This window comes from Rattus norvegicus, chromosome 1, assembly GCF_021556685.1.
Source record: "Rattus norvegicus strain SHRSP/BbbUtx chromosome 1, alternate assembly SHRSP_T2T, whole genome shotgun sequence".
Classification (NCBI taxonomy): Eukaryota; Metazoa; Chordata; class Mammalia; order Rodentia; family Muridae; genus Rattus; species Rattus norvegicus.
Genome location: NC_141534.1, coordinates 187335320 through 187355986, shown reverse-complemented (window position 1 = coordinate 187355986; position 20667 = coordinate 187335320). Strand labels below are relative to the sequence as shown.

Here is a 20667-nt window from a genome sequence, read left to right as displayed (position 1 = left end):
CCTTGAGAATGAGTTCAGTTGATCACGGTGCAGGCTGCCTTCAGCAAGGTTTCCTGATTAGGCAGGCTAAGTTCAGAAAGAGTTTGGCACATTGGGTGCATGCAGTGGCATATTCCTAGAATCCCAGTACTTGAGAAGCTCAAATAGGCTACATGGTAGGTTCTGGGCTAGCCTGGGCTACAGAGTGATGCCTTGTCTCAAATAGGCAAACAAAGAAATAAGTTGCAGTCTTCCCCCCTAAAAATAGTTAGTATTTTTATAAGCAATGAAGTGTGAGGGTGTCAAGTATGGTGTGAATTCTAACCCCAAAAGGAAGGCTCGCTCTGTTTCTAATATGATTGTCACATTCAAGTGTCCTTGAAATGTGCTCCACTGGGGAGTTGCTATGTGGCCAACTCCACACAGGCAGATTCTCCTCTCAGAAATATATATAATACCAAGGTCCTGGTTCTGGAAGGAGCCAATCTCTCAACACACATCATGTTGACTGGACCCCCAAGCCTGTGAATGAGAGCATGCTGATCTCTATAGGAAGACAGGAGTCTTGATACGTGAGTTCAGGGTCTGTCTTCAGGGAGGAGCTGTCTTTGATATCACAGTAATGTCTTAGGACCCCAGCAAGGATTGGGATGTTATGCAAGAAGGCAGATGAGAGGTCATCACATGAGTCACTGTCCTAAAGGGAATCTGCAAAGGGCATCTGGCCTTGCTCATGGGGCTTATATCCCCATGGATGTGAATGGCCTAGACCTTTGACCTATGTGGGGACCTAAGAATGTTGGATGAACAGGTGTCTTCCTAGAGTGTCAGATTTCTCCTTGCAGTGGTACTATTCAAAGTGTCTTCATTAAAGTTAAAAGAACCTCCCTTAGAGCCAAGGACTCAGTCATAGAGTGCTTGCCTAGCATGTACAAGCCTCTAAGTTGGAGCCCCAGCAACTCCATAATATTAAATATAATTAAAACCAAAAAACACTCCAGGTGTCTCTGTTGCTTCTCTGTTACCCTGCTGTCCTCAAGTAAGCACTAACCCCAACTACCCCTAGGCACTCTCAGCTCAGGTACAGGCCCCAGACATTGTGTTGCACACTTTATTTGAATTCTCCCATTTCGTTCTCAACAACCCTTTGAAATATTAAGTAGTTGGTCATGTAACTAGTTAGTGGACCAGGAGGGGACTGGAATTCAGGTCTGTTTGGCTTAAGTCAAACCAGGTAATGAGGGTTAGACATCCCTAGGGGTGAGGAAGAAAACAGGTACTAAAACTAATAGTGGCCCCAGGCAGGAAGGAACGAGTCTCTGAAGAGTATATCCAATGGGTAAGAAAGGACGTGTGTTACCAGATACACATGGATTGTCTCCACTAGGGTTGAGACACCTGTGACTGCCTATGCCTGGCAAAACCACCGCCTGTCCTAATTCCTCACTCAGGAGACCCATTTACATAGACTCTGATTTTAGCAAAGGGCTCCCAAAACCAAGCCACCTGTTGTCTCTCAAGACCTGAGGACAGATCTTCTGGGGAACCAGGACAGCTGGGGTGTGGCTTCTGGCCATTTGAACTTTCACAGCAGAAACTACTACCTTATGTTTGAGTCATAGACTCTAAATATCAACAAGGTATTGCTGGTTTTGTTTAAAATAAGACAGGACAAGGAAATACATCACATTAAGGGGTGGCCAGTGCTATGGACCAAGACTGACCCTAAAGCTCAGAGGTGCTGTCCCTAAGAATAGAACCAGCTGCACATACACACTAATGCTTCTAGTAGCCACACTAAAATATCGCAACTTTTTCTTTTCTTTTTTTGCTGTAGTGAAGTTTGAATCTAGGAACTTACACATGCTAGGCAAGTTCTCTCCCATTGAGCCACATCCCCAGTCCCTACTTTACATAAAAAGTAAAGGGAAATGAGCAAAATAAATTTTAGAGATATATGCTACCTGAACTAGTATATATTATCATTTATGTACCCATCAACTTGGAGATCAGTAGTGTGAAATATTTGGTACTACATTCAGAGCATATCTCGATTCAGATGAGCCACATTTGAGATTCTCAGAGGCCACAAGGGACTAATGCCTACAAAGACAGTATAGTTCCAGGATCTCAAAATTAGAAAAACAAACATCTTGTCAATATTTATAATTTTTTTAGAAAAGAATTTAAAAATCCTGCCAATCTCCAAGTGCTTTCCGTAACTGTAATTTGCCCCAGAGATAGTCAGGGCATTGCTGTATTTAGTGTATAAAAGAGTAAGTGGGCTGACAAGATGGCTCAGCAAGGAAAGGAACTTGCCACCAAGCCTGACAGCCTGAGTTTGATCCCCAGGATCCATATGTCAGAAGAAGAAAGCCAACTCCTACAAATCGTCCTCTGACCTTCACATGTGTACTATAATATCCAAGTGTGTGTGTGATATACAGACAGACTGACAGACACACAGAGGCACACAGATACACACACACACACACACACACACACACGTACACACACTAAAGATTTTCGATAATAAGTGAAAGGTCAAGGCCTCCAGGAACACTTCTGCAGATTGTGCTCTGTAAAATTCTGCCAAATGTTACCTTTGTCCAGAGCTGTTCAGAGCATAATACAAACAACTATACAACAAGAATCCTCCAGGATACATTAGAGTTTTGTGGAAAACCTTTATTTGATCAGAATTGGATCCACATCCCAATTCTGCTATTTATTAACTGGATGGTCTTAGCCAAGATCATTCTTCCAGCTCAGACCCCTTGGATGTAAAGTGAGGGTAACACACTATCCTGCTCTCTGTGGTGCTTGGAGACTTAAGTGCATGAAGCTCTTGAAACAATACTGTCCATAGTGAGCCCCCAGTAGATGCTCATTATTTTCCCTTTATTACCATACGGATCCTCCAGAGGTCCTCAGAACCCAGACTGGAAGCCAATTGAGTTCTCTGGATTAATCAGGTTTTTCCTCCATAAATCCTTACTGGTGTCTACCAAATATCAGGAGCCAAGGACACAGGGTAAGACAAGATGTGATGTGACGCCCACACTCCTTTCTGCTCTGGCATTTTCTAATCCTCTGGCAGCCTAATGGCGGCAAAATTGAGCTCAGAGCTTTCTTAGGAGTATTCGTACTGAAGAGGTAAGCTAGCAGAAGTATCACACCAGCCAGATATGGGGGTGTGGGGATCCTGACAAATGGCCCCCCTGGAGAGAACAGGGAAGGCTTTTCTTATTCTGTTGTGTTTTGAGAGTCCTGGAATTAAACCTAGGTACTATGGTTTACTGTGCCACTAATCACTTTTCACTTTAATTTTGAAACAAGATCTCTCTAAACTGTCTAAGCTGGCCTTGAACTCATTCTATAGCCTAGGCTAGAGGTTCTGATTCTCCTTCCTCAGGCTCCTGAGTAGCTAGGATCACAACCCCAGCATAGGGAAAGCTTTTAAAGGGGAATCCTTCTCAGCTCAGAGCACTGGAGAGCATGTCTGACAGATGCTCCCCTTACTCAGCAAACATTCACGGCCTTGGATCACAGGCTGAACTTTCCATAGGACCCTGCAGTACAACTGAGGCCCTGTTCCAGACTTTGGGTACTCGTGAGTCAATAGGGAGACAAACTCTGAAGAAAGCAGATAGGAGTGAGGCTCTGTAACAGCCTCTGGAACTTCCAGACCTACAGTGTCAGACTCAACAGCCACCAGATCCATGTGACCATTTAATTGAATCTAAGCTGGTTACAACAAATTGAACACAAACATTTAATTCCATCAAACACTAGCCCCAGTCTTAGTGTTCAATAGCTTCCTGGTTTATTGGTGGTACAGGACCGGACAGGGCAGATAACGAAGTTTCTCATCCTCATAGCTGTTCTATTGGGCAGCACTATGCTACACAGCAACACCCTGTTTCCCCTCCTTTCTTTGCAGATCAGTGACATTGTTGGCTATGAGATAAAGCCCACAGAGACCACGTGCCTCGCAAACATGTTGGAATTTGGATTCAGCAAATTTGTTGATAAGTAAGGGTCTATCCTCCCTTCCAGATGGGTTTTGGGTTAGAGATTCACTGTGATTTCCTGATTCAAGGTGAATTAACTATTAATGAACTCCACTTGGGCTGACTTAGCCAAGTGGCCTGCTCTTTTCATGCTGTAGTTGGGACTAGAGAAGGAATCAGGGATTTTATTTAAAAAACAACAACAACAACAACAACAAAAACTAAAAATCAACCATGATCCCGAGACTCCACCCAGTTCCTAGTACTTGGAGCAGAAATCACTGAATCTTCATGGGCCTCAGTTTCCTCTTCTTGAAACAAACAGCAGACACGGAGTGATTCTCCAGTTGCTAAAATCCAGGAAGTACACTATGATGAGCGATCTCTTTGGTTTCTCCCTCTTCAAGTGCACTCGGAATTGTAGTGTGAGAATTTGTGTTATCTGAATGGCTATTTTTATTTCTATTGTGGGGACTGGGATCATAGTATGTTTGGGACGTATGTAGTATGTGTGATGGGGTGTACATACATGTGTGTGTATGTACAAGTGAAGGCCAGATGTCAACCTGGGGTGTCTTTCCTTAGGAGTCAAGTAGGCTAGGTTCTCTGGCCAGTGAGCCTCAGGGATCTTCCAGTCTCTGCCACCTCAGTGCTGGGACTTTAAGAGCGTTCCACCCCAACTCACCACAAGTTTTTATCTGGATGTTGGGGATCGGTCTCAGGTCCTTATGCTTGTGTGGCAACTACTTTACTACTGAGCCATCTCCCAGCCCCTCAATTGCTACTTTTGCCATCAGTGATGTTCAGAACTCTAGTTGCTTTCCACATTTCCTTTAAAGCAATGGATGGAGAGGCTTTACGTTACCTCAACTTAAGTCTGTTAGGCAACTTGGATGGTACCTAGGAAGATGCTCCTGGTCCTCAGGGTGTGGCACCTCTGGCTGCTGCATCTTCATCGTGGGGGAATGTGGGTAGAAAATCATGTTTCCAGGCCACACCCTACCTATTGCTCAAATTATAAGGACAGGCCTGTCTAGTTTGTTTTGTTTTGCCTTTTCCAATTCTTCGTGTTAGTGCTCTTCAAGGCAGGAGTGAAGCCAAATGCCACTACTGAGCTAGTCTAGGTTCAATGTATTGGAACTTGAAAATATAGGCTGGATTTTTAAAAGCGTACACTTGTTGTGTAGGTCAGGTTGACCTTGAACTCATAGAACTCTGCTTTCCAGGTGCTAGGATTAAAGGTATATACCACCACATCCAGACAACTGACAGCTTTAAATATTCATTGCTCAAAATGATAATATTTGAATGGAATAGGTTATTGTCAATGACTTTGCCTCTTTCTTGCTTTTCTTCTAATGTGGCTAACAAACTTTAAAATTACATATGTAGTTCGCATTACATTCCAATAAGCAGTGGGGAGGAAGTTGGGAAGTCTTGCTAGTGGTAGATAAGAAGCCAAAGATGGTGCTGTCCTATACACAAAAGAGCAGCCTCCCATGACAAGTATCTAACATGGAGGCAGAAAGAGGTCATACCTACCAGAAGGGTCATATTCAACGCCCCATAGCAGGATAGGTTAACAAAGGAAAAACGTAACAAATGTATTTAACCAAAGCTACGTGCCATGGGAACCTTATGAAAGGACCCAGATTCCCCAAAAAAATCCAGTTTTATGCTTAGATAGCATGAAAATGAATGGCTATATAGAGATATGATTGGACAAAGGGATCTTGAGCTAATGGAAACAGACTAGGAGAGAGAAAACCTTCATGTCCTGACTTCTCAAATTCTCCACACCTTCACTGTGTGTATCAGTAATTCCTTCATCCTAGATAGGGAAGAGGACCCTTCTGAAAGGAGAGTGTACTGGACTTCTCTTAGGCAAATCAGTGAATTTCCTTATGGCCGCCTCCCATGCTGGGTAGTAGAGAAAGGTACCTGGAAGATGAAGAATTTGGATTTCTATGACTTGTTTTGGGGGAGGAAGCTAGAGAGTGGGAGGAGTTTAGAGAAAGCCTTAATATTTGAATCTTCTTGTGGTACCTTCCAATCTCCATTCATTTAGTGTTCTTGGCAAAGCACCATGCTTTGGATTACTGCTTTCTGGGCCTCCCTTTCAGCCAGTCAGTGACAATGTGTTACAGCCATTGTTACAAAGCACCTCAGGATGGGTGATTTAAGCAACAGAAATGTATTTTCATAATTTTTGCATTTTCCAGTCCAAAAGCATGGGCTAGTCTCCTCTGGGGCCTCTCTACTGTTAGATTTTTCCTTATGTCTTCACATGGTCTTCTATTTCTATGTGACTGTCGTAACCTCTTCTTAGCAGGACACTAAGCCAATGCTGGATTAGGCTCATTCCTCGTGGCCTCATTTTAATACAATTGCCTTATTAAACACTCTTCAAATACAGTTACATTTTGGGTAATTGGGGGTTAGACATGAATTTTGGGAAAACATACTCAACTTCTAGCAACCCCCAAAGACAACAGTACTTAGAGCAAGAAACACATTGGAAGTAGTTGGCAAACCTTAGAGAAAACATTTTGAGTTCTCTTAAGACTAAGCTGAGATCCTTCCTGGGTGTTTTCCCTGCCACCTCCTATTGCTACTGCTGTTGATGTCTTCTCTCCTCAGGCTGGAACCCATTGGGGCAGCCGCCAGCAAGGAATATTCGCTGGAGAAAAACTTGGAGAAGATGAAGTCAGACTGGGTCAATATGTGCTTCAGCTTTGTGAAGTACAGGGACACGGTGAGTCCCTCCAGAGGGAATTCCCTAAAAGCAGCCCCGTGTGTTATGTAGTAGATTTAGACATGACTCACTCGGCATTGCCACAGACCTCATGAAAGAACAACCCTCCACGTCTGGATTGTCTCTGCCTGCCTATCCTGGACCCATCATCATTGCTCTCATACTCCACTGAAGCTACGCATCTTGAAATCCAAAAGTCCTCTGACCTAGTGCAAAGAAATGGAGTGAGTCTCCTAAATTGACCTGTCTCAAGAATACAGGCATGTGTAACTACACATACATACATACATACATACATACATACATACATACATACATACACATAATACACATACATACACCTCAGGTCCTTTAGAAGCATATCTGAGGTTGACAGCAACATATTCTACTTCCTAGATGCTAAATACAAGAATTCCTTTGGGATCACTTTAAACTGATTCCTGGAGACTAGAATAGAGCCTGAGGTTCTCCAGGACTACCAAGTCCCTAGAGAACACCAGTTTGAACTCTAAGGGTGTGAATTTCCTTATTTTTACAGTGTTTATAGGTAGATAGCATATAAGTTTGTATGATGAATGTGGCGATACATTTGCTTGTAAAACCCCAAAGTCCAGTTTTCTCTTGTGACAAAGCATAGGGTAGATATGGGGACTGCTGCTCAGTAAATTTTGGAGGGTACAAGTAGATAGTCACTGCAGTCCATTGACCCTTAGCACAGCGTCTCAAATGCTAGCTGCACAGCAGAATCATTTGGGAGGCTTTAAAAAAATCAATTGATTTTTCCCCTGCTCTTCTACCCCTGAGTGCCTGAGCATCTGCATTTGCCCTCCTGGATTTCTTTTCCATAGTGTTGGAGACTGAAGTCAGGACCTTACTCATGTTAGGACAGCTCTCTAACTCTTAGCCACATTTCCAGTACTCCATTTTTCAAATATTCAGCATAGAACCAAAACCCTGGAAATCTGAGCACCTCCCTTCCTTCTGATCAACATATCACCCTCCTGTGACTTCTTTCTCCCTTTAATTTTGATGGGCTTGGTTTCACCATTGGATAAGAACCATCCATGAGCCAATCTGAGGCAGAAGAACTGGAGGCAAATGAGTTCATTACTGGGTTTTTCCCAACAAGGCCAGGTCTCATGGGTTCCATAAACTTGGAGCTGTGAGCTATGTGTTCTTACTGGATCAGACACTGCTCTAGAGACTGCTGCGATGTGCTGAAGAGTTCAATTAGGGGCCTACAGGCAGGCCCACCATCCCTGATCCATTTTCTAAGTTTATGACTGAAGTAGCTATCAACAAGGAGCAATGGCAAACTGACAGTAATGATGTCAGTCTATGAGAATCGCTTATCTGTGTAGACATGCTGAGAAAAGACAGAATGTATCCCAAGCCAGATTTAGTCCATATCTTCATCTACATCTGTGTCTGCAGGCTTGAAGGAAGGGAACTCAGAGCAGGTTTGCTGTAGGTAGCACTGTATCTGCCACAAATACTCAAAGGGGACAATGCCATCCATAGGAGCTGGCTTTGAAGACACAGTACCCTTATGTGCTAGCAAAATGGAGCTCACCAAATGTATATGATAGAAATTTCCAAGCTGAGGTTCCATGTCTATGTACTTTTATCATGGGACCCTTACACACAACAAAACAATAAGCAAACAGCACTTTGCTTCTGAAGGGATTAAATGTAAATAATAAATGTGTCCCATCTGTTAGCAGACGTTTAAAAAGAACTCATGAATGAAATAAAAAATAATTCTTAAATTTTATTTTAAAAACAACTACAAGAACATCTATGAATTGGCTGTGCAGTACAGGAGTCTAGGACTTACCTGTTGAATTAGAAGCTGATGCTCCCTGAGAGAAGCAGGAAAGCAAAAAGCCAGAGAGGCCGAAACCCAGGAAAGAGGACAAATCCCCCCCACACTCCCCTACAGATTCTAGGTACAGCCCTGGGATGGGTTGATTTTTGCAAAGGAGTCAGACAATAAATTTTGTTTCTTTTGTTTTAATTTCATTTTGTTTATTGAGAAAGGATCTTATGAAGCATCCCAGCCTGGTGTCAAATTCATAGTGTGCCTTTAGCTTCAGCCTTCAGAGTCCTGGGATAGCAGCATGGCCCACTGCTCCTGTCCCACTGACAATAAGTATTTTTAATAACCAATGTGAGGCAGGTGTACACTTGTGCTTCCAAGACTGAAGCAGGAACTTCTATATCGAGATCCTGTCTTTAAATAAATAAATACATCAATATATAAATACATAAATATTTTCTGGTAAGAAAATCTCACATGAGACATAGATGCCTGTCTCCCTGGGATGAGGGCTCTATACTGTAAGGGTTTCTGGAACCTTCTAGAACCAGCATAGATAATGGGGTGGGAAAAGCAAGCAGGTCTCATGAATTTGACTTTGATTGGGCATCTTTATTTGCAGGATACCAGCATCTTGTGTGCAGTTGACGACATTCAATTACTACTCGATGACCATGTGATAAAGACCCAGACTATGTGTGGTTCAGTATTCATCAAGCCAATAGAAGCAGAGTGCCGGGTAAGAGAAGAGCCATTGTGTACTTTAGCTTCCCTTTCCCTGAATGGAAAACTGAGAGGATGGATGGATGGACAACTGAGAGGAACAATGACGTCAGCTCGTGACCTGCTGAAGCTCTGCAGGAGGCTTGTAAAGAGTGGACACAAGGCTTGAACATGCCAAACTAAAGATACTTTCCAAGTATTTTAGAGTATCTAGGTCTAATAATATAGAATATGTGCCTCCATTGCTCTTTGTCTGTAGATGTGGAATAGGTCAGAGTAGAGCGTAGATCTTAGGGTAGAGCACAAAAGAAAATGAGAAACTGGCATAGGCCTCCTGGGTCCAGACCTCTGGGTCTGTATTCTGATTCTGCCTGTAGTGTTAGCTGTGTGATCTTAGGAGACTATTTGAACTATTGTGTTTCAGTCTGCATCTGTAAGCATGGGGTTTGTTAACATCTTGATTTTACTGTGTGTTGTGGGGAGGAGAAAGGAAGAGAGAGGAGAGAGGTGTGGAACCTACAGGACAGTTTTGGGCACCAACCATCTTACTATTGCTTTTATTTTTGAGACAAGAGCTCTCATTGGTCTGGAACTTGACAAGTAGGTTGGACCGACTGGCCATTGAACCCCAGATATCTGCCTGTCTCTACCTCTTCAACACTGGGATTCCAAGCACATGCCACCACACCCAGGTTTTTATTGTTTTTGTTTTATTTATTTATTTATTTATTTATTTATTTATTTATTTATTTGGTTCTTTTTTTCGGAGCTGGGGACCGAACCCAGGGCCTTGCGCTTCCTAGGCAAGCGCTCTACCATTGAGCTAAATCCCCAACCCCTGTTTTATTTTTTTTAACCTGGGTTTTGTCATAGATGCAAGAACTTTATTAATATTGCTATCTCTTCAACCCAAACAGATTTGTTAGTTATCTCATAAGATGGTTGACCTGACCATCATTATTGTTGTTTGTCTGTCTAACATGTGAGCCCCACAAGGTAAAAGACTTTTTGTTTCATTATATCTACACTTCCTGGAACAGGAACCACACAAGATACACTTCAGTAAGTATTTGTTAAAGGAGTGAATGACTGAATGAGTGCATCCATCCTCCTGCAAGCTCATTCACTGGGGAATGCTGCAGAGTGGCAGGTTACTGATTGAGATGTGGGATGCTAAATTCACAGAAATGGGAAGAAAAGTTAGTTCGGGTACAAGAAAATTTGGATGCCTGGTTAAAATGCCAAGCCACTTGGCTGTACCTGGAACCAATCTTCAGCTCAGAAGATATCATTGCCCAGATGCCAGAGGAGGGCAAGAAGTTTGGCATTGTGGACAGTTACTGGAAATCACTCATGGCCCAGGCGGTGAGTGTTATTTCTTGTGTCTTGCCTGTGGGGTATTGTCACGCACTAGAAGATGCATTGTGTTGACGTCCCTTGAAACAACAAAGTAAATTGGATTTTTTTGATTTGACATTTTATATCATTGTTATAATTTATTAAAGCTTCAAATATGAAAATATAGGATATGGAAAGGAGAACATTTTTGAAATTTTACCTCCCTGGAGAAAGCTCTTAGCAGCTTACATTATTTGCTTATCATGCCTAATGAGATAGAAAACTTTGTTATGGAACAGTGCAATAAAATGTTTATAGGTTGGGAACCCTTCTAGATTTCAAATAGTGATATATATTGACACTTGGTTATTTGATGGGTTTTTGGTACCTAGGATGACTCAGATGTGATCTTAGAAGTCAGAAAATACCTGAGAAGAACATGATTTTCACTTTCTTACAACTCACTGTTATGAGGAGCACAGGTTCGAATAAACACTAGGTGTAGTATATGTTAACAGTGTGTAGATTATAAGGATAATTGCAGTTGCCTGGGAGTGTCGAGAGACCTCCAGAGCAGGTGGTGCTAGAACCAAGTCTTGAAGGATACATTTCACCATATGTAAGGTGTCTCTCCCCTGAGAGGACATATCTTTTCCCTTTAATTGGGGTACATGACCAGAGAATTTATCTCAAAGGAATGTATCTGCTTGGCTTACCTGTGGTCTGGATTATACAGTCAAGGTATGGGGAAAGGGTTATATACTCAGCCAGTGGAGCAGACTTCATGTTAGTTTGCTTTCTTTGGTTGGATGTCATAGAAGTCCATTAAGTGTAGGCTGAGCAAGACTCTTGGTGACTCACAGAGTGCAATGTCAGAAGGGCATCCAGTCCTCCTGAAGGACCAATAGAGAGCCCAGAAAGCCCTCCAGCACCCAGAAGAACTCTTTTTATACTCTTGCCTATACTCCTCTTTCCATGCCTTTTCAGGGCTTTCCCTGAAGAGTGGCCTGCTCCACCACAGGGTAGGGTAGCATGGCAGGAGGCGATCCTTACATGTCCTTGATCAAGGTCCTTGATCAAGGGTTCCTCACAGGCCAGCATGCCATGGTCTGTATTTTAGACCCCCCCAAATGTTCAGATGAAATTGGTTCAGTTAGTTTGGGATACCCAGCCTCTACCCAGCCAACCATGATTGAAGGAACAAAAGCATGCCCTGTGAGCAGTCACCCCTGTGGGCCTAGGAGAACATTAGGTAGTGGATGATTGGGTAGGCAGCATCACTAGTTGGTGGGTTGGTCATGAAATCATTACCACGAGCAGTTTCAAAACTTTGAGTACACATAATGATTTTTGTGTGTGTGTGTGTGTGTGTGTGTGTGTGTGTGTGTGTGTGTGTGATCTAGGTAAATGATACAAGGGTTTTGGTGGCAGCTGACCAGCCAAGGATGACTGAGAAGCTTCAGGAAGCCAATGTTCTGTTGGAAGACATCCAGCGGGGGCTGAATGACTACTTGGAGAAGAAGAGGCTCTTTTTCCCCAGGTATCTAGGATTGCTCTTTTATTTGGACCTACCCTCTGAGGCCATGTAGGCGGAATCACATTTTTCAGGTTAGATCTCGATTCTATCCCATTCCTGCTTCCCTGTTCCCCAGAGATGGTAACTAGGAATTAACAGGCCTTGGTAGCCATCGCCTAGAGTGAAGCTAAATGGACTCTGCATGGGTTACATCTTCATTTAGCCAATATTATGATTTCTATTGATTAATGAGGCATAGTAATCATAATTAAGACCCGGTATTTAGAGCAAAAGAGATCTTCCCCTGGGATCCAAGATTTTCTTCTACTTAATTCATTCGAAGACTTTCAGCCCCTCAGGTTCTTCAATGTGAAGCTGCGATATAATAACACCAATAGCTACTACTTCTTAGGTTTTCTGTGCAGATTAGTGACGTCCATGTAAAACAGAAGTGTTTGAGGAATGTCAGCTAGTGCTTTTTTTTAACATTAACATTTATAGCTCCTGGTACAGTAATTTTATAAATATTTGCCTGTATTTTCCCTCAAATGTTAATGTTCTTTGTAATAGTCAATGTGGGCTTAGAGGGCTAGTGCTGAGGGAGTCTCACTCCTAAACATCTATCTATGACAAGTTCACTGTGGTTTGTCACTCTATGCCTTTAAACTCAATGGGGATGTAGGGTTTCATGCCTAAAATCCCATACTTGGGAGATGGAGGCAGGACAACCAAGAGTTCAAAGTCATTCTCAGCTACAAAGCTGGAGGTCAACTAGGGCTACGTGAGACTTTTTCTCAAAAGACAACAGCAAAAATTATAATGTGGCTTTATATGGAGCCAAAGTTAGTCCTCTACTTTCCACCAAGGAAAAAAATGTATAGGATTTTATAGTTATGGTGGTGATGGTTTCCTTTGTTTTATGGGAGAAATTCCTTTGGTATCTGTTCAACCCAATGTTCTCTGATAATTTTTTTTCTCAATGACCCAAATATTCTGTATTTGTTCTGTCTTATAAGTTTCCATTAGCCACATATAGCCATTGATGTTTTTATTTTATTTTTGTTTTATATGCATGGGTGTTTTGCCAGCATGTATGTATGTCTGTGTACCACTTACATGCCTGGTGCCCAAGGAAGCCAGAAGAGGGTGTCAGATCCCCTGGTACAGTTGTGAGGTCCCATGTGGATGCTGAATGAATATAGGTTCTTTGGGACAACAGTCAGTGCCATTAACTGCTGAGCCATTTCTCTAGACCACCATTGAATAAACAAAGTTTTAATTTATTTAATACTAATTTTTAACATAATTAACCACTTGTGGCAATGGCTTCTGCTTTGGAAAACCTGAACAAAGGAACTGTAACTTGGAAGCATAATATTGAGAAGAGATTATGGAAGCCTGAAGTCTGGGTGTTCATCAATATTTTTTAAGATTTTATTTTATTTATGTGCAGTTATGTGTCATAGGCCAGAGCATGCACATGAGTGCAGGTTCCCACACCGGCCAGAAGAGGGCACTAGATCCCTTAGAGCAGCCAGGTCCTCACAAGAGTACATGCTTAACCACTGAGCCACCCCTTCAGCCCCAGGACCTTTAATTCTAGCATTTTGCTGCCTTCTTAGTAAAAACACTGATAGCCAACACTACCACAGTGTTTGCACCTTGTACCCAGACACCACACTGGGTGCTTTATACTCCAGTAACTCTTGAATAGTCCTGTAACATTGGGATCATCACCACTTGATTTTATAAGTGAGAAAACAATGATCTCCCCCAAAGAGAAAACAAACAAACAAAAAAAAAAACAAAAAAACTGCAGTTCAAATCCAAGGAGTCTGCTTGTCGCACTCAATTATTTAATCTCTTTGAGCTACATTTCTACCTAAGTGAAGTACACATAAACACACATATTTCAAGGGCTTATGCATTTTTGTAAAATAAAATCAAACACTCTTAGTGAATACTTTGAACCATTGGTGACAGTCACGTAAATTAATTTTACCCTAAAAAATAGAGAATGCTAAATGATTTTACATTATTACTCCATCTTTGGGCCTTATGTATAATAATTGAGGTAACATAAACTAATAGACACCACCCATTTGAACGTAGCTTAGGAATGGTAGGAACTGAAATCTTGTTAGGTACTGATTATTTACTCAGACAAAAACTCTCCCTACCTTCTCAATACTGCTGATAGTGCATCAGTTTGTTGTGCTATGTAAAAAAAAAAAAAAAAAACACTCCAAAACTTAGAAGCATGCAGCAGCCATCTTGCTCACAATCGTATGATATGGCACATTGGGCCTTTGATCTGAACCATTTGCTGGATGGTTGGATTCCTGTTGGTAGGGCCCTGGGAAGGTTAGTTAGGCTTGTTCACATGGTTACAGGGTTCCTAAGAGCAGAAAGAGTGTCGATGACAAGGTTTCCTCATGCCTTAGGCTTGGACCTTGCACATACCAATGTTTCTGCTAGCCAAAAGCAAGACACAGAAACAGCCTGAGGTCAAGAGATTTCAAAATCAATTGTTCCCCTTAGCTTGGGGTTGACTCTATGGTCTTCCTCACTGTGGACAATTCATAATCCATGTATTAAGACCATAATCCCACAGACCCCTTCTTTATAGAATTTTCAGCTTGGGTTCATTAAAAAAAAAAAGTGGTTCATGCCTTGAACATTTTCTGAAGGTTGGATTTTGTGTCTTTAGAGCCTGAGCAAGTGGGGAAGTGGCTTCCACCTCCAACTTAAAAGACAGAAGCAGTCTCTGCCTGCACATAGGTTCATTACAAACACTATTTTTCTACACGGTACTGGATTACATAAGGGCAATTTCACGCAAGTATATAATCACATTCTTTTTTTTTTTTTTTTTTTTTTTTTTTTTTTTTTTTTTTTTTGGAGCTGGGGACCGAACCCAGGGCCTTGCGGTTGCTAGGCAAGTGTTCTACCACTGAGCTAAATCCCCAACCCCATAATCACACATTCTTATTTCTACTTTTGTTTCCTGGCATGTCTAGAGAGAAGGAAGAATTTCTCTCCTCTCATCCAGAGGTTCTTGACACTGACTGCATCTTAGAGTCATCTGGGATTTAAGACATTACAGATTTCTCCAGACCTTGCCAGATACCAGATACATGGGACTCTCTGGGTGTTGAAACCTTGGCATTAAAGTTCATAGGAGTTCCTCAGGCAATTCTGAAGTATATAAGCAGTGCTGAGAACCAAGCAATCATTGCTGTCCCCACAGCACTGAGCTCATACCCTACCCACTCCCAACCTTTCTCTCCCTTTCACCCTTTGTGCACCAGGACGATGGAGGAGAGGAGCCAAGCCTAGAAAGACCTTGAGATGCTGCCAGTGATCACATGGTGGGATCTACCAGCCAGGAGCATCCCCTTGTTGGAAATTCCTCCTGGGAAGAATGCCCTGTGACCCTATTCTCTTTACTTTAAAATAGGTTCTTCTTCCTGTCAAATGATGAGCTTCTGGAGATCTTGTCAGAGACAAAGGACCCACTCCGAGTACAGCCACACTTGAAGAAGTGCTTCGAAGGAATTGCCAAGCTGGAGTTTACAGACAATCTAGAAATCAAGGGCATGATCAGCTCAGAAAAAGAAATTGTTCCATTCATACAGACAATCTACCCAGTGAAAGCCAAGGTAATCCTCCTGTGGTTTCTCCACAGTAGAACAAACTGAAGAGAGTGGTTCCCTGGACTAAGCTTTTGGACTCTAGATTGGGGTGTGGAACATTTGGGATTTGTAACTTAATAACTAAGTCATTTTGAAAAGTTACTCCATCTTTCTGGGCTTCAGTTACCCATTTCTAAGATGAGGGCTATACTGGAGGCCATGGGACAACTAAAACTTGTGGGAAGGGCTGGCACAAAGTTGATTCAGTAGTAGGCATCATATCGCAGGTGACCTGGTGACACTTTCAAAACCCAGGTAAACAACAACCCAGTCAGACAACAGAATCAATGAGAAATATCATACCTAGCTTTTCATATGTGTACATACTTTGAGGATGGGGGCGGGTTAGTAGTAATCTCATTTATATAGCCCAAGCTGGCCTTGAATTTGATATCCTCTTGCCTCAGCTTCCTGGGTGCTGAGATTACGGTGGGTGCCATGACTCCAAGCCATAAATCCTTTGAAGTGACTTCCAGTCCCATGGAACAGAGTAGCATCTAAGAAGGTGGACTGCTCTTGCAGATGACCCAAGTTCCATTCCTAGAACCCCTGTTGATCAACTTAGACCTGCCTCTGACTCCAGTTCCAAGGATGCCATGCCTCTGGTCTCCACAAACACTTGCAGTCCTATGCACAGATGCACATGCAAATACATAATTTTTAAGATGTAATATCGGTTAAAAGGAGAAGCTTATTTTATTATTTGGAATGGGGATTTCATTTGCCTCCTGAGAAGCTGTTGGCTTGAGGAATTGCCATGAAGGAGACGTGAGTTAAATATTTCTAGAGAAGACACATACTTACTAGACAACTGTGAGTAAAGAGCAATCAGTGTAAGAATGCTGGCTTGAAGAGGAAAGTAATACCCTTATCCTGCACCAGCCTTTTCCAGAGAGAGATCTGGGCTCCTCCCACAGTCTCTGTCTAGCTTTGATTGACAGTTGCTGACTCCCACTGTTTGTACTTCCCCACAGGGCATGGTGGAAAAGTGGCTGCAGCAGGTGGAGCAGGTGATGGTGGCCAGCATGCGGCAAGTTATTGAAGATGGTATTGAAGCTTATCTCAAGGTAAAAAGAATTTAACATACTGTGCCAGGGCAGTGGGACTATGAAAGAAGCTTTGGGGGAATACATTGGATGAGTCCATTGAACTAGACTTTTGCCTACTGCTGAAACTGGCCTGAGGGTCCCAGGGTCCTTTTATCTGGGAATCCTGGAGCAGCGAACAGTTTTCTAATAAAGTCTGCAGGTAGACAGGTGGTAGAAGAGGAAGGTTAGCTGGAACCCCTTTGATTATGGGAGTCAATGGGGGTAGGATTTGCTTCTTAACACATGGGACTGATGGCTCAAGGTCTCTTTAGCACCCCTTCCAGGTACAGATTCACTTGGATCACCAGTGACTGGCATTCTAAAAGCCCAAAGCCTTTACAGGAACAAGTAGGATAGGAAGCCTAAGAGAAAATAATCTGTTGTGACAAATCTTTAGCAGAGAGCCTCCATCCAGGCTCACATTGGCAGTGCTTGAGTTTTCTCCCCTCTTTAAGTGTGTGTCTTATTTCCAGGCCCTACCCCCATTGTAAGACCCCCTTCTGTCAAACAGACACGTTCAATAATGCCTTTACCCAAAAGTTCTTAGACCAACCCTGTTGTCCCCCATGGTAGGTTCCAAATTATACATAAATTCCATTTTCTATGACTAATTCTGAATTCAGAGCAAGAGCTACTATGTGGAGTTAACAATCAGGAGTCTGTAACTTTTCCATAAAACCAAGTGAACTCTTCCACCTGCGGGCCACACTCTGGCTTTAGTATCTAACGCCACTCTTGCAGCACAAAAGCAGCATAGACAACACATGAATGAGAAGCAAGGTTGTGTTCTGATTCTGGTCTGATGAGACTATTTACATCTCAGGCAGACTTGACCAACAAGATCTCATGGAGCCCAGGTTGGCCTCGAACTCACTATGCAGCCAAGGACAGCCTTGAACTTCCCATCCTCCTCCTTCCAACTCCCAAGTGCTGGGACTCCAGGCATGCTCCACCATGCCCAGTATTTGTGATATTGGAACTGCACCCTATTCTTGAGTTTTAGAAACAAAAGTTATGGGAAGAGGACTTGGCTGAGAAAACCATGACAAAGCAGCACAATATTATACAGTCATTAAAAAGGGAGGTGTGAGTACTGTCTGTATATGACTAAACAGACAGTATAGTTTCAGTTTTGAAACGCAGAGTTGGGATTGTTTGGGGAGATTTGCACAAATTTGAGGGGCAGAGATAATCAATAATCAATCAATCCCAAGCCTGGAAGCTTGGTGCCACACACCTTTAATTCCAGTATTCTGAGACAAAGGCCAGTCTGATCTACTGAGTAAGTTTGAGGACAACAGAAGATGGTTCTGGTTTTACTGTCTGGATGAGGTGTGTGGTGGGGAGGATACTAGATGTAGAAAGTCAGTTTAAACCACATACGAAGAACTGATTCTATGGTTATCCCCATTGCTCTTTCCCAGGTCCCTCGGAATGCCTGGGTCTTGCAGTGGCCTGGCCAGGTCGTTATCTGTGTCTCTTCCATCTTTTGGACCAGGGAAGTGTCTGAAGCCCTAGTTGAATACACCCTTACAGTAAGTGAGCACACCTTAAAGCTAGCAGAGGGGAGTCAACATGAACTAGGATAGAGTTGTCATTTGGGTCATTTAGAATAGGAACCACAGATGCCAGAGTTTCCATGGAGACAGTGAAGTGGGAAATCTAGACTTGGGAATCTCCTGGGAGCCTACAGTGCTAGCCTCATGGTTTTTCCTATATAGGAATTCTGATCTGCAAGATGCTAAGTCTTACTAGCTTTTGCTTCCAGGGGCTACCTAACAAACTTTCCGACACTTCTTCTCCCTAGGCTAGAAGGTCACTGTTTGCCTCTCTCTTTATGCTACTGCTTTCTTCTTAGTGATCCCCAATCCTAAACAAGTTCACCCCCAGCTCTCCCTCCTGCTTTCTCTGTGAGACCTGGTACAGCTCCATGACTGCACATGCTCAGATCCAAACATGCATTTCCAGTTAATGCCAGTGCAAAACAAGAGTTTACTTGTTTATGTGACCATGAGCACTTACCAACCCAAGTGTGTGTCTTCTTCTCTGTAAAATGCAAGGAATTGTCACACTGCATCATGGTGTGGTAGGAGGGTTAAATAGATGCTAGTGAATCAGTCAGTACTTAGATATTAGGCTGTGACCTCGATAAGGAAGATATCATACTCATTCTGTTCACCGTTATAGCTCCAAGGTTCAACGAGATTCCTAGCACATAGTAGGTAATCAACAAATATATGCTTAGTGAATGAACAGCAATTCTACTTGTAACCATAGATAATTTCCCAATTACCTCACCAGACCCCTGATATTTGCCTATGGAATTCTGGCCATGGATCAAAAGATATCTTAATTTACTATGATTTGCATAGATAATCAAAATTAAGACATTGGTACCTACCAAAAGTTAAAATTTATGGAAATCAATGTGGCTGGTGCCTAGTACATGGGTTGCAAGCTTTATGACCTCATTCCATACTTCAGAAATAGAAAATGTCTGAGTTTTATAACTGCATGTATAGAGCAAGTTTTTCATCACACACACACACACACACAAACACAACCACAAACACACACACAAACACACACACCCTACAAAGTCTTCTACAGGAATCAGATGCTGTTCAGAATAACTATCTGCCTACCCATTTATGTATTCATTCATATATGTGTGTGTGTGTGTGTATGTATGTGTGTGTATATACTTCTCCATTCGTTTGCTAATGTCTGTCTATCCATCTATTCATCCATTCAGCTATTTGCCTATCCATCCATTTATCTATCCATCCATTCAGCCGTCCACCTATCACCCATTTATCTGTCCATCCATCAATTGATCGATCTATTTATCCATCCATCCATCCATCCATCCATCCATCCATCCATCTATCCATCCGCTTATCCATTTACCCACATAATATCCATTATAATATCCATTATTTCAGCTATCTATTCCTCAATCCCTTCACCCATCTGTTATATATCAATTAATTATTCATTTAATAAACATCAGTTTGGTATTTGCTTTGTGCTGAGATTGCTACTAGGCAAAAGTAACTAGAGATACATAAGATAATACTGTCACTCTTTCCATGGATTTATGATCAGTTGAATAAGGGGGTTAAAAGGTCACTGTTTTAGAGCTGTGATACAGAAGGAATAGAGATGCAAGAGGTGTGGGAAGAGAGAGGGAATCAGAGAGGGGCTAGAATTGGGGATGATTTCGCATAAAATGGTTGTCTAAAAGATACCTAAACTATGAGTGACAACTGACCAAGAAGAAAATACAAGGAAGATTGTTTCAGAGAGAGGAATTAGAATGTGTGAAACTCTAGAGCTAAAGCACACGGCAGACTGTGGTCTAGCTTGGCAGTAGAGCATTTGCCTGGCACACGCAAAGCTTGGGCTCCATCCCCAGCCCTGGGAAGAGGAAGGAAAGGCCTGGTGCATCGCAGCAGCCTTTTAAAACATTGCTTTACTATTTCTAATACCATTCCACACAAAAGCAGTAGAAATACAAGTTTGACAGGTTTATGGGAACAGAAAATCTGTATACATCATCACTTACAGCAATATTGCATGAAAAATTAACTGATTGGTTTTTGTCTTCTTTTCTAAATCCTTCCACTGCCTCAACTCACAGAGTATCATAGATTACAACCCTATCTTGTGCTATGTACAAGTTCCAAATTGAAACTCTATAATTTATACAAAATCCATTAACATAACCGTTCAGTTTAG

At 42.3% G+C, this 20667-nt stretch overlaps 1 protein-coding gene and 1 long non-coding RNA gene across 3 annotated transcripts in view; one reads left to right on the top strand and one right to left on the bottom strand.

The window, feature by feature from the left end:
- Positions 1-20667, top strand: part of Dnah3 (dynein, axonemal, heavy chain 3) — a 173101-nt gene that overhangs the window by 40069 nt on the left and 112365 nt on the right. For both annotated transcript variants that reach the window (NM_001427640.1, XM_087586794.1), the window contains 8 exon segments: positions 3923-4014; positions 6633-6747; positions 9189-9305; positions 10475-10654; positions 12031-12167; positions 15604-15805; positions 16813-16905; positions 18351-18461. In NM_001427640.1, coding sequence (NP_001414569.1) covers positions 3923-4014; positions 6633-6747; positions 9189-9305; positions 10475-10654; positions 12031-12167; positions 15604-15805; positions 16813-16905; positions 18351-18461 — 1047 coding nt within the window.
- Positions 1-20667, bottom strand: part of LOC120099919 (uncharacterized) — a 47848-nt gene that overhangs the window by 26901 nt on the left and 280 nt on the right. The gene's annotated exons all lie outside the window — the stretch shown is intronic.